At 42.2% G+C, this 12026-nt stretch overlaps 1 protein-coding gene across 1 annotated transcript in view; it reads right to left on the reverse strand.

The window, feature by feature from the left end:
• LOC130177519 (inactive dipeptidyl peptidase 10-like) overlaps nucleotides 1-11750 on the reverse strand; it is a 229300-nt gene extending 217550 nt beyond the window's left edge. The window contains exon 1 of the mRNA XM_056389356.1: nucleotides 11514-11750. Within this exon, the coding sequence (XP_056245331.1) occupies nucleotides 11514-11573 (60 nt within the window). The 5' untranslated portion in view covers nucleotides 11574-11750. The remainder of the gene's footprint in view (nucleotides 1-11513) is intronic.
• Nucleotides 11751-12026: the final 276 nt, after the last annotated feature.

The following is a 12026-nucleotide window of genomic DNA, read 5'->3' on the forward strand; positions in this document are numbered from 1 at the left end:
AGTAAAAAAAAAAGAAAAATGAAATTAAGTTGCAGTTTACATCCATGTCTGTCCGGACTCATATAATATATGTCGATTTTTAAGGAATCTAATAAAAAAGGTATTAAATGTAGCGGCTGACTTCTGTAAACGAGCAGTGAGAAGTGTAGCAGCGATCCCAGAGGACGAAGACACCTGTGAGGACGGGTGTCAGAGGTGGTGGAAGAGATGTTCACGAGGGATTAAACACTTTTGAATTAATGTCACACGTAGCATTGTGCTGCGTCTGCCGTCTGTGCTCTGTGCTCTCTCTCTCTGCCACTGACTCATAGAAGCTAAAAAGGTAGTGGTTTGAACGGTGGTGCAAACTGGAAACAGATTATTAAGTACCTCGTACAAGTGGGTGTTTCTCAGGGTGTTGACAAGCCGCAGCAGGCAGCTAAATCCTGGTTGCCACAAAGTGTCTGTCTTTATACATAAATCTCATTTTGGACAAAACAGATTTTATGCCATTGTCACTTTTGTGCAGAAAGCGTATTCATTTATTTATTTGTTTATTTGATAGGGGCAATGCATGTTAATAAAGATCAGTACAGATACACAATGTAAACATGCAAGAGTTTAGCAAAAATGCTCATTTACATCCATAGTCCCTGGGCAGGTTAACATCAAACAAAAAAACATTACTAGTCACAATACACTACTACAAATATTAAGTACACAAATAAAAAGACCAATACAGTTTGCAGCATACGAAGTGATCACCGATCCGGTTCGACTTAAGCCAGTGTTTGAGATACGGCTTGAAGCTGAGACATTCCAATATTTACTTCCCTTTACTATTCACTCTACAGTTCCCTCTCGTAGTCGCCCTGGTGCCAATGACACTGTCAGCTCTGTTTAATGAATTCATTTAAAGGTGGTGGGGCGAGTCCATGCAAAACCTTATACATAAAACAAGCATATTGAAAATTTTGAAAATTGTCAAAACTCAATATTCAAGCTCATACCATTCCTCCTACAGTCTACTCTTAATTTGAGACAAAACATATGTGAATAAAACCCCCAGAAGGTTATGATTTAGTTATGTCATACTAACCGCTGGCCTGTAGGTGAAAGCACTGCGATACAGTTGCAACCAAAATTTGGTTTAAATGCACATATCAACATGTGACTGTCCTCCTGTAAGAAACGAGCCCACAGGTCGTCTGTGCAGAAGGTTATTTTGACCCATAGTTAAGTTTTGTTGCTAGGCGACATCTAGTGGTCGTAGTAATGATGACAGGAGCAAAGGGAAAAGTGCGGTGACGTAGTGTAAAGAGAGACAAAGTCCACATCAGGAGGAGGCTGTGGTGGATGGTTGAATATGACACAGGAGAGCGCTGTTCGATTCCCATGTTAAACCAGCAGTTTATGCTGTAACCATGGCAACAAAGACTGTGTAATGTTGAGGAAGTACTTATTTTAACCCAAATCACGATCTTTTCCTAAACCTAACCAAGCCATGACCGTTATTATAGAAACCATGGACGTAAAGGTAGGTACGCCGCTGTCGGCACAGTCCGCTGTTTATTATGGTAACCATGACAACCGAGGTCCAGTACACCTGCCACTGTAGGGGGTTGCTATTTCAGGAGACACTCCTACGAGGCGTATCAGAGGGTTGGAACAAACTGTATGGTTGTTCAGGTTGGAGGACTGGTTGATCAACACATACACAACTTGTAAGTCGTTGCTGCAACAGCACCATGGTTATGAAATATTATAATAATAGGATTGAGGTGTTCTCCAGAAATCTTCATAAATGTTGCGGCAGCTTGTGCTCGTCATTGTTCGCCATACGAGTACCAAACACACAAAAAGCAGCTGAGTTAAGAAATGTGTTGATGCATTTACATGCACTGTAATTGTGTGACAACCCGGAGACCAAACTTCCCATGGCGTTGTCCCACTCCCTGCCATATGATTCTACATACTGTATATTCAAGTGAGAGTCCGAGACCCCAAAGTAAACATATCTTCAGTAGATGGCTTCTGAAAAACGGCATCATGTCAAAACCATGTGTCTGAGCTGTTCTCCTGCAATCAGGACAACCAGATACAACAAGCACATATGGTCCTGCCATATGGAAACACCGCAGAACACCATGAAAGACAACAATAAAGCAAGCAACAACAAAAACAAACAACACCTGTGGGATCTAAACACTTACACTAACCCTTATGGAGAGGTTCTTTTTTAGATACGCCAAGATTTCTGCTCTTAATAAACTGTAAGTGTTGTATGATATCCACTCTGGCCCTAAAACTTACTTACCTAAATACTAACTTATCACTTATACAGCTACATCCAGTATAAATACATATATATATATATATGTGTGCTATAAATATATGCTACTTGTTTTATTGCGAAACCTCCTCCAGAACTTTACTCATTTTACACATCAGGATCCAGAGCATCCTGTCAGCATTTGATGGTCCATTCGTACCTATTCATTTCAGTGCACAGCAGGCCCTGAACCCCCTTTGGGCGCTGACATAACCTCACTGTCTCTTTCTCAGACTCTGCTTCATCAGACTGACGCACAGATTCAACTTCAAAAGTCTTAAAGACGTAATTATGAATGGGTTTGTTTCAGAAGTAAAAACCTCAGTTTTTTAATAAGGAGAAATGTTTAGTTTTAGGTGGAAACATGTGACCTCCAGAAAATCTGGGCAGAATTTTTGCTTTTTTCTTTTTTTTTCTTAAATTTTCATAGTTCCTTTCATAGAGCAACTACTTTCCTGGTCAAGTGTGAAGTCATTAAGCAGCAGTAAGGACTCTATAGGTCCCACCAGTGCAAGTGTAAGATGCACAGCTTGGAAAACGACTGGTTATATCATGTTACATTATTCTTCCTTACAGGGACAAATAAGCCTCCTCAAGAGAAAGCGCTCTTATGCAAATGAGTGGCAGATATGTCTCAACCGCAAAACAAATTAGAGACACATCTATCACATATTCCTCTGTGAGAGAGGGGGTGGGGGGGGGTTCTATACATTGGGATCAGCTGGCATAGCTCTATAATTTATAGACTCACCAACCTCAAGAGCCAATGCAATCATTCTTATGAGACCGATTCTTGCAATCTATTAGAGCCAGAGCGATCCGGTTCCCGAGCACTTTTTAAAGACTGTTTATGTGATAGATCGTCGGGACAGGGGGAACGCCTCGCAGGTTCAATAACCCGCTGGCTGAGCTGTCGAGCATCCAGCCGGCTGAATTACGGAGATGAGAGCTATCGGTGGAGGGAGGCTGCAAACAAAGCTCGTCCCCCCGCCACTGAGAGGAGAGGAGAGGAGAGGAGAGGAGAGGAGAGGAGAGGAGACGAGAGGAGAAGAGAGGAGAAGAGAGGAGAGGAGAGGAGAGGAGAGGAGAGGAGAGGAGAGGAGAGGAGAAGAGAGGAGAGGAGAGGAGAGGAGAGGAGAGGAGAGGAGAGGAGAGGAGAGGAGAGGAGAGGAGAGGAGAGGAGGAGAGGAGAGGAGAGGAGAGGAGAGGAGACGAGAGGAGAGGAGAGGAGAGAGAGGAGAGAGAGAGGAGAGGAGAGAGAGGAGAAGAGAGGAGAGGAGAGCAGAGGAGGAGAGGAGAGGAAGGAGAGGAGAGGAGGAGAGGAGACGAGAGGAGAAGAGAGGAGAGGAGAGGAGAGGAGAAGAGAGGAGAGGAGAGGAGAGGAGAGGAGAGGAGAGGAGAAGAGAGGAGAGGAGAGGAGAGGAGAGGAGAGGAGACGAGAGGAGAGGAGACGAGAGGAGAGGAGAGGAGAAGAGAGGAGAGGAGAGGAGAGGAGAGGAGAGGAGAGGAGAGGAGCGCGCCTCTGCGAACATGCACTGTCAAATATAAATGAAAGAGAAATGTTTGCAGTTTAATATTTTTGTTTATCCAGACAAGGGATCGTATCTGTAGTCTTTACGAACGCCCTTCATCATTTGATATTCTTCTGTCTTTTAACACAGACGCACATCACGCAATACGCAGCAACGCAGCCAGCATCATTTGAACTGGTGGAAAACACAGCACATCTGGGGGGATTTGGGGGTTTCACGTTGAATATGCACTATTTTAATGACGGACAAGTTTCACATTAAACTGTTTAGCACACACTACAAGTGCTACAAATTCGAATCTGTTTTGTTCTGACTCAGGACAGAGTTCATCCACAGCAACACTGTTTTTTCCTAACTTATCTTGGAAATCAGTCTGGGTCTCCGCTTCAGCAGCAACATGAGAACTTGTCAAAGTCTTATCTGAAATGAGGCTGTTTGAGGTGGATCAAAGCACATCAGTGTTTAAACTCCCAATATATCTGCAGCAACACAAACGCTCTATTTTGAGGTAGTTTTCATGGACGACGTGAGACAACACCAGAGTATTTTTGCGCCACTGGGCCAGTCTAATACAGAGGAAATCATTTATCATTTGGTGAAGGGGCTTTCCAAATAATGATTTCGACTAGCACTGTCACAATATCAGATTTTCACTAGACAATTATCAAAGGAAATCACGATAACGATATCCTCACCATATCTATATAACAATATAAAAATAATGCTATCAGTCAAATGAACCTTTAACTTTGGTTTTTGTGTCATTTGTCTCTTTTTTTTTGGCAAATGAATTAGACTGAAGAGTAGGGAGGTGGGGAGACAGTCTGTAACCGTAACAACCACAAAAAGAACAATTACACGTCATGGATAATGAAGAGACAACAAGATGAACTGATGAACAAAAAATCTGCCATCACCATATTATCATATCTGTAATATTAGCTCATATAGATATTTCATTTTTTTAAATATACGGTTATCATCAATAATTACAACCTTAGTCTCAACATTGAAAAAACTCAATTTGCAATCAATAAATATTGTTAAACCGCGAAGGCATATTCAATTTGCTCTTCAAATAGATGATTAGCCATTAAAACACGTATAATTAATGACATTATAGATAAAGTATTTTCACTGATGAGGTGTGTTAGTCAGAGAAATCTCCTGAGGCCAGATATATAATCAGTGTGTCCACACATTAAACATGCAAGCAGCAGAGACCTCTGCCTGAACTGGTTTTTATAAGAGAAGAAGAAGAAGCCGTGAGAACACGGACACCTCAGCTGTACTGTGGACCATGTGGATCCACTGTCATATGGTGAAGAATGAATAAAAAGTACAATGTTAGACATTATCTAATAATAAAATATTATGAGTATCAGTGGTGTGTTTAATTAACTGGGATTGTCAGCTCAACTTTATGTTTTATTTAAAGGCCTCTTGAATTAGCCTGTTGTTATGTACATTAAAATGTCTATATTTAAGGCAGTTAGAGTGCAGTAAACCAGACGTTTCAAAGTCTGACTCTAAATGGCCTCAGCTGTGTAACAGCCACGTGTTGTGACAGCTGCTCTGACACTGTTGAACCTCACTGATGCCACAAGACCATCAATGACAGTCTTACGCATAATGTTCACTGAAACGTCTGAAGACTGGTGGAGAGAGGAAGAAATATTAACATGTAAACAACTGATTAAGGTCCTGTGTGCTAGGCCTGGGCCAATATTCCATTATATCAAATATAATCTTTGGTATTTCCCACCAAATGCAGTATTTTTCATAATATAGATTTTTTTTTTTGCAGGTCTGCACAGTCTGCCCTGCTGCCGAGTCTGACACTCCTTTCACTTCTTTCTGTACTGTACGCTGTACCTTGGCATGTGACTCGTGACAAAGAGACTTCACTGTGAGTCGCAGCAGAGGAGTTAACAGGTGCATTTCTGAGAAGTCAGCCAGTCAGCTAAGGCGTAGTCATTACACACTACTAGCACAAATACCCCCGAATCTCCACTCAGTCGTGAGTGTAGTTGTGGGTAATTTATTCCACATTCTCACACTAGGTGTTGAGAATGTGGAATAAAAGAGAGACAATAAGCAACATCTGGTTCTGCTGCATCCTTTTCTTTTTTTTTTTTTTTTTTAATTAAACTGTCCATTATGAGTCTGACAGTGTTATAGGAGCGGAGCATCCTTCCACAGCTGCAGCAGAAAGACACCAACCAGTCTGCACAGGTTATTATTCATTTCTGAACCATTTAACAATTTCAAAATGAACAATTTAAAGATTCTAACTTGAGGGGTTTGATGTGAATATTATAAGAGGTGTGGATGTTTTGTAATGTTTTATACTTTGTAAAGCGGCAGAACCTGCACAAATCTTGCATTAATATCAACACCATTAAAAAAAATAAATAATTGAGTTTCAGGGTGAGAAACTTGAATACAAGTCCCTTAAAAATGATTCGTCTCATATATATTCTTCACCCTCATGGTCAAGCACCGTGACGGACTTTACGCACTGATGTGGAACATATCAGGATACAAAGCTGCATGAGGAATTATTCTGCGTGTTTGTATTGACTGCACAATACCATGCTCATGCACTCATAAATCTATCTAAAAAAGTGTGCATGTATATTTCCGTGCGTGTGAGACGAGGTTGTAATTGTGAGCCTACACAGAGTTTTATGCCTCCAGTTCCTGGTGCAGAAACTGCTTTACTGTTTTTTCTAGGGCAGGGATTTTATCAATCAGAACTTCTGGTTTTATTAAAGAGACCGTTGTGCCCACTGTTTGAAGACTTCATGTCACTTTAATTTTCAGTTCCAGGCTTTTTGTCACTCATGCACCTTTAAAGTGATGTGACTATAAATGGCTTGCAGGTAGTGGGTGTCGGATACAGCCGTTTGCTCTCGCTCAGACGTACTTCATCTTGTCATCATGAAACAGGATCCTAAAATTGGTATTTCAAAAATAAAAGAGGCTCAGTCCTTTGCACTTACATAAATCACTGACTGTCACTTACCAAACTTCCTGTCGAGATCCCTGTCGTGTAAAATCACTGTAAACCCACGGCGTTACAGCACAGCTTGAGAAATATAGCACATTCTTTTACACAGCCTTGTGCTCCCATCACTGATGTGCACACTGGGAGAGGAGCACTGACACAGCTCCCTGCTTCCCTGACAATCCCAGTTTATAGCTGCGATCTGCATGTGGGTGGACCTGACACTTCCAAGGACCGCTGATGACACGAGCCTTGGGCTGTATCCAGCCTTGTTAAACTCAGCGAGACCCGGGCAGTTAAGACCCACGAAAAATCTGCTGCCTTGTCCTAATTGGATTTCTTATCTTGGCTAGTGGCGTAAGGCCACAGCTATGATATGAAGAGGGGGCATTTAAGAGGATAACAGAGAGCTGTTGCGACCTCAGCACCAGACTACAGGGGTCAGACATGGAGAGATTAGCGTTTTTTTTTTTTTTTTTTTTGGGGGGGGGGGGTTTGTGCAACACAGAAGAGTTTTGGAGTTCTTAATCCTGACCATGATCCCTGCTTTTCCACTCCTTCCTGAGACACGGTTGCTCGAGCTGAAGGCACCGTGCATCAGCTACAGTGTCGGACACTCAGAAAGCGTTGCTCACCTCGGGTGTAGTTTTTATACAGAACTCCGATTGCGAATGCAGCGAGCACCTTCGGTTCGATTTCCATAAAAGTGAAAAAAGACAAGACGGTGAAAGACGACAGAGCTGCACACAGAGATTCATAAAATGTATTTTGTAAGCAGGCACTCCTGCAAGCCATCAGAGCATCAGTCCACAGCAAACCTCTAAACAACAGAATATGAGGCTGAATATTCTCAAGGAAAAGTAATTCAAGCTCTGTTTATTGCCACTGTGAGAGGAAGCCAAGATCCAAAACTATTTTGTCTCAGCAACTTCTGTTTTTCCACACAATATTGTTTGTATGGTTTTTATATTCGCTCAGACAATTTACCCGTGTATCAATATGTGTCAGCACATCAAGCTGTAGTGAAGCGAACCAGGACAAGCACTGTCAATCCAATTCTTCTGGTTCACTTAAAGTAACACCTGTTCACTTGCTCCTCTGCCATTTTAAAACTGACATCACAGGCTAAACGTAACAATAAGGATAAGACATTGTCACCGTCATTTCTGCTCCGTCTGTTTTCTTTTCCTCGGCCGCTCCAACCAATTGGCGCCGTTGTCTAATTGCCCTCATTGATCTTCATTGGTTTAAAGCAGCCACAAACTCCCAAACCACCGCCCTCCCCTCTGAGACACTTTGTAGATACTTCAAATCAAAGTGAGGAGACGGCTCCTCCATCTTGACTGACTGTGAAACTCTGATTCTATAAATGGTCCCATGCAGGTTTAAACAGGTCACATTTGGACACTTTGGTATAGTCCCTCTCAAAGCTGTGGCTTGGACTCATCGAGCACGACTAACTGAGTGATGAACAGAGTTCAAACCAAGTGTAGAGATCCGATGCAGCTACTGTTGGCACACAATGACAAATATCTCTCTGTATCTGTCACCATATTCACATATTTTCTCTAAGCTCTTACAAAAAGGAAAACTTTCAGTGGCTTTTCAACCACCGCCTTTGTTCACATTCAGATGGATGGATGTTATTCATTCCATTGATTGAAGGGATATTTTATGTACAATAAAAACCTGAAAAACAATATTTCACTATCCATTATCCATTATGTGAAATATCCACTATGTTGATACGCTGTTGTTTCCTTCCTCTTGCGTAAAGGTCCTGACAGCAGGTGTTTTCAGTCAGCTTCTCACTATGAATCATGGAATCCACCGGAACCACTGGAGTTTCTGCCAAAGTTTTGGTTCTTTCACATGAGAGATTTATGTATTTGTGTTTTTGTCTTTGTTCTTCTCGCTGGTTTGGCAAAGGTGATGTCATGCACCTCTTTGCACCAATCAGAGTTTAGCCAAATTTGAGTCAAAATGTGATAACGGTCGATGTTTTGTTTTGTCATTGTCAATTAAATCTGATGAAACGACGCCCACACAGGCACGAAGAAGCAGATTAACTGAATAGTAATAAAAAATGGAGATGTTTTTTTTCTTTTAACGTTAATTGTTGCTCATTTACTCGTGAATATTTAAATATATAAAGTCTGTTTTACAGGAGCTGAAATGGACAATACTGATTTATCACATTACATTACAGTAAGTCTTGGTAGTTTGTCCATCCTCTCTGTGTTAACATTGTACTCACCAAGTGAATTACTGACATCAGTGAATGCAGCAACAATAAAAGCAAGTCAAAGCCCTGAGTTAGCCAAACTTATTTGGAGGTGAAAGCAAAGTGATTGGTAAAATTATTCTCCACACTGTCTGCTGTACACATCTATCAAGGTTGGCAGAACAACTTTGACCTATAGTACTTTGTAGTTGTGAACACACACTTTTCCTGAGCCATAAACTATTGTTACCAACATTTTACCAACTGCTCAATTTCAGTTTCACCTCTAAATAAATTGCTTCAGACAATATGGCTGAACCTTTGGCTTGTTTACGACCTGCCTGATCATGATTGTGCTTCTTCCATGATCAGACTTGTAGCAATCTTGCTGTTTTCCCCAGATCCCACTGATGAACTGACGACGGCCAAAACAGCTACGTGAACGAGAAACCAGCTGAAATAAACCAGAATTATCATTAAACCTAAATCAAAAACAAAGCCATATTTAAAAACATAATAGCTTCAAGCAGTACATGTGACGACTGACACGATTGTCCCTCAGGGCTTACCGTAGCTGTATGTGCTCGCCATTCAGCGCTACAAACTTCCGCTTGTTCGCCTGTTAGTCTATTAGCATGTTAGCCTGTGGATATTACTCCTGATCCCTGCTGCAGTTTGGTTAGGTTGCACATAGGAGTTGCTAGATTTTTATTATTTACTGTAAAAATAAAATACATGTAGCATATTATCAGCTTTATGTATCCGACAGCTTTATATTTTCAGAGGATAATGAAGCGTATTTTTTTATTTCAACTCCATGCAAAGGGGTGCAATGTTCAATACTTGAAATACTCTAAATACTAAATACATATAGAAGTCTACATCTAATACATAGAGGAAAAATAACACTCAAACATCCAAAACATACGATGTGGAAGCCACAGCTTCATTTCAGACACACTCCATTGCCTTTTATGAGCATCCTGAATTGTGGCTTTATAAAAATGGTTGGATGGCTGGTTGGTAAAAATCAGCCGCTGTGCGTTGAGCTACATCAGCACCACAAAGACAGATGACAGATGAGGAGCTGGCCTCAGCACAAGGGTCACAGATAAGGTCCCAGCATCAGGAGGCTGTATAAGCAGTAAGTGATGACTGTGGATGATGTCTCATATCTTAGCAGCTGGAAACACACAAGGAGGCGCAGAGTGTTTTCTGATTCCAACTGTTCGAACGCCACAAGAAAATAAAAACAGAAAAGCATAATTGATCCTATTAACCAATTTTCACCCATCTTTCATCCCAAAGTTGAACTCTGCTTATTCTCACATTCAGCCTTATATTCCAAAATTGCAGCCTCTGGGATGGCAGGGAGGAGGATCGATGAAATTTGCCCCAAGCTAAATTTCTCTGGTGGGACATCGAGGTTGAAAAGTGATGCAGGACCCGCGGCAAAATCGATTCTGTTGTTGAGTCACACACACACACACACACACACACACACACTCTCTCTCTCTCTCTCTCTCTCTCTCTCTCTCTCTCTCTCTCTCTCTCTCTCTCTCTCTCTCTCTCTCTCTCTCTCTCTCTCTCCTCTTCTCTCCATCGCAGGTTTAAGTGCACAAAATGAAGAAAATGCAGATGCTTGGAGACGTTTCTCGATCGTGACTGTGACAGAAAATCACGCTGTTAATTGGCTACCTGTCTCTCTCTCTCTCTCTCTCTCTTTCTTTCTCTCTCTCTCTCTCACACACACACACACACACACACACACTTCTTGCAGCATCCGTGCATCCACTTAAATGCAATTTGTTGATTCAAACAACAGGTTGAAAATCGGGATGATCTCCAGAGACTGTGCAGGGCAAAGTTAACCAACTGCTCTGCACCACCAGATGTGTTTAATGGTGTTTGATGGCGCGATGCTTCAGGTATTTTTCTCACCATAGCCGCGTGAAAGTCGCAGACAGAGACAAGTGCAGCGCTTTGTCTAAAGGCAGACTCTGTATAATTCCTTGTCAGCCCATACAGACAATATAATCATAAGGTGCATGACGTGATATGAATGAAATCTCGCCACTGCGCCAGTGTGTGTGTGTGTGTGGCTCCTCATCCAGCACGTTTACACTGGACGTCAAGAGCCGGAGCTCCCTCATTCAAACCCGAGCCAAGAGGATTCAGGTTACCTGCATACTTTCATGTTCAAATCAAAACTGTTTCAAATAGGAGCCGTAACTTCATCGGGCTGTAACGGGGATGCTGATTATGCATATCCTCAACCCATCTCCAAAGCGCTGCGCGTCAATGCGCATACCCGCTCACCAAGCCCGCACCGAAGTTTTGAGCAGTGACAGAGCTGCTGCTGCTGCTGATGATACAGAGTTACATAAAACAGGAGTAAGTTCAATGCAGCGAAGGAGAATGGTTCATAAAGCCTACCTTGATGGCCTTCGTAGACTGGCATTTAACCTGATGCGATACAGTGGCGGTTTGGTTCATCTTGGGACGCCGGCACAAACTGTCCTCCAAGCCAAGTCTCAAACACACACACACAAAAACAGCAGAGAAGAAAAACAAAAGGAGTCTCCTGTTTTACTCTACAGCGTGGGATGTTCACTGTTTTCCGTCTTTGTTCGCTGTGCGGTGGAAGCGAAGCGCGCAACCGCATCTGACAGCTACTGTAGACTGTGTGCCTCGCGCAGCGCTGCGCGGTCTGTAGGCATGTGCACAGATGACCGGTGATGAGTGGTAACCAGGAGCGACCGGAGAGTTTTCTGAATGGGGTGGCCAGAGGATAGTAAAGCCTAAAGCCTAAAGTATGACAAGGTTTCTGCCAACATCCACAAAAACAAAAAGACAGAGCACTGAAATTTATGTAGGATTTTTTTATTATTATTTTGAAATCCCTTCTCTTTGCTTCTCATAAAGCAAGTGGGCAAGTCAAAACTCAAC

This window comes from Seriola aureovittata, chromosome 11 (genome assembly GCF_021018895.1).
Source record: "Seriola aureovittata isolate HTS-2021-v1 ecotype China chromosome 11, ASM2101889v1, whole genome shotgun sequence".
NCBI lineage: Eukaryota > Metazoa > Chordata > Actinopteri > Carangiformes > Carangidae > Seriola > Seriola aureovittata.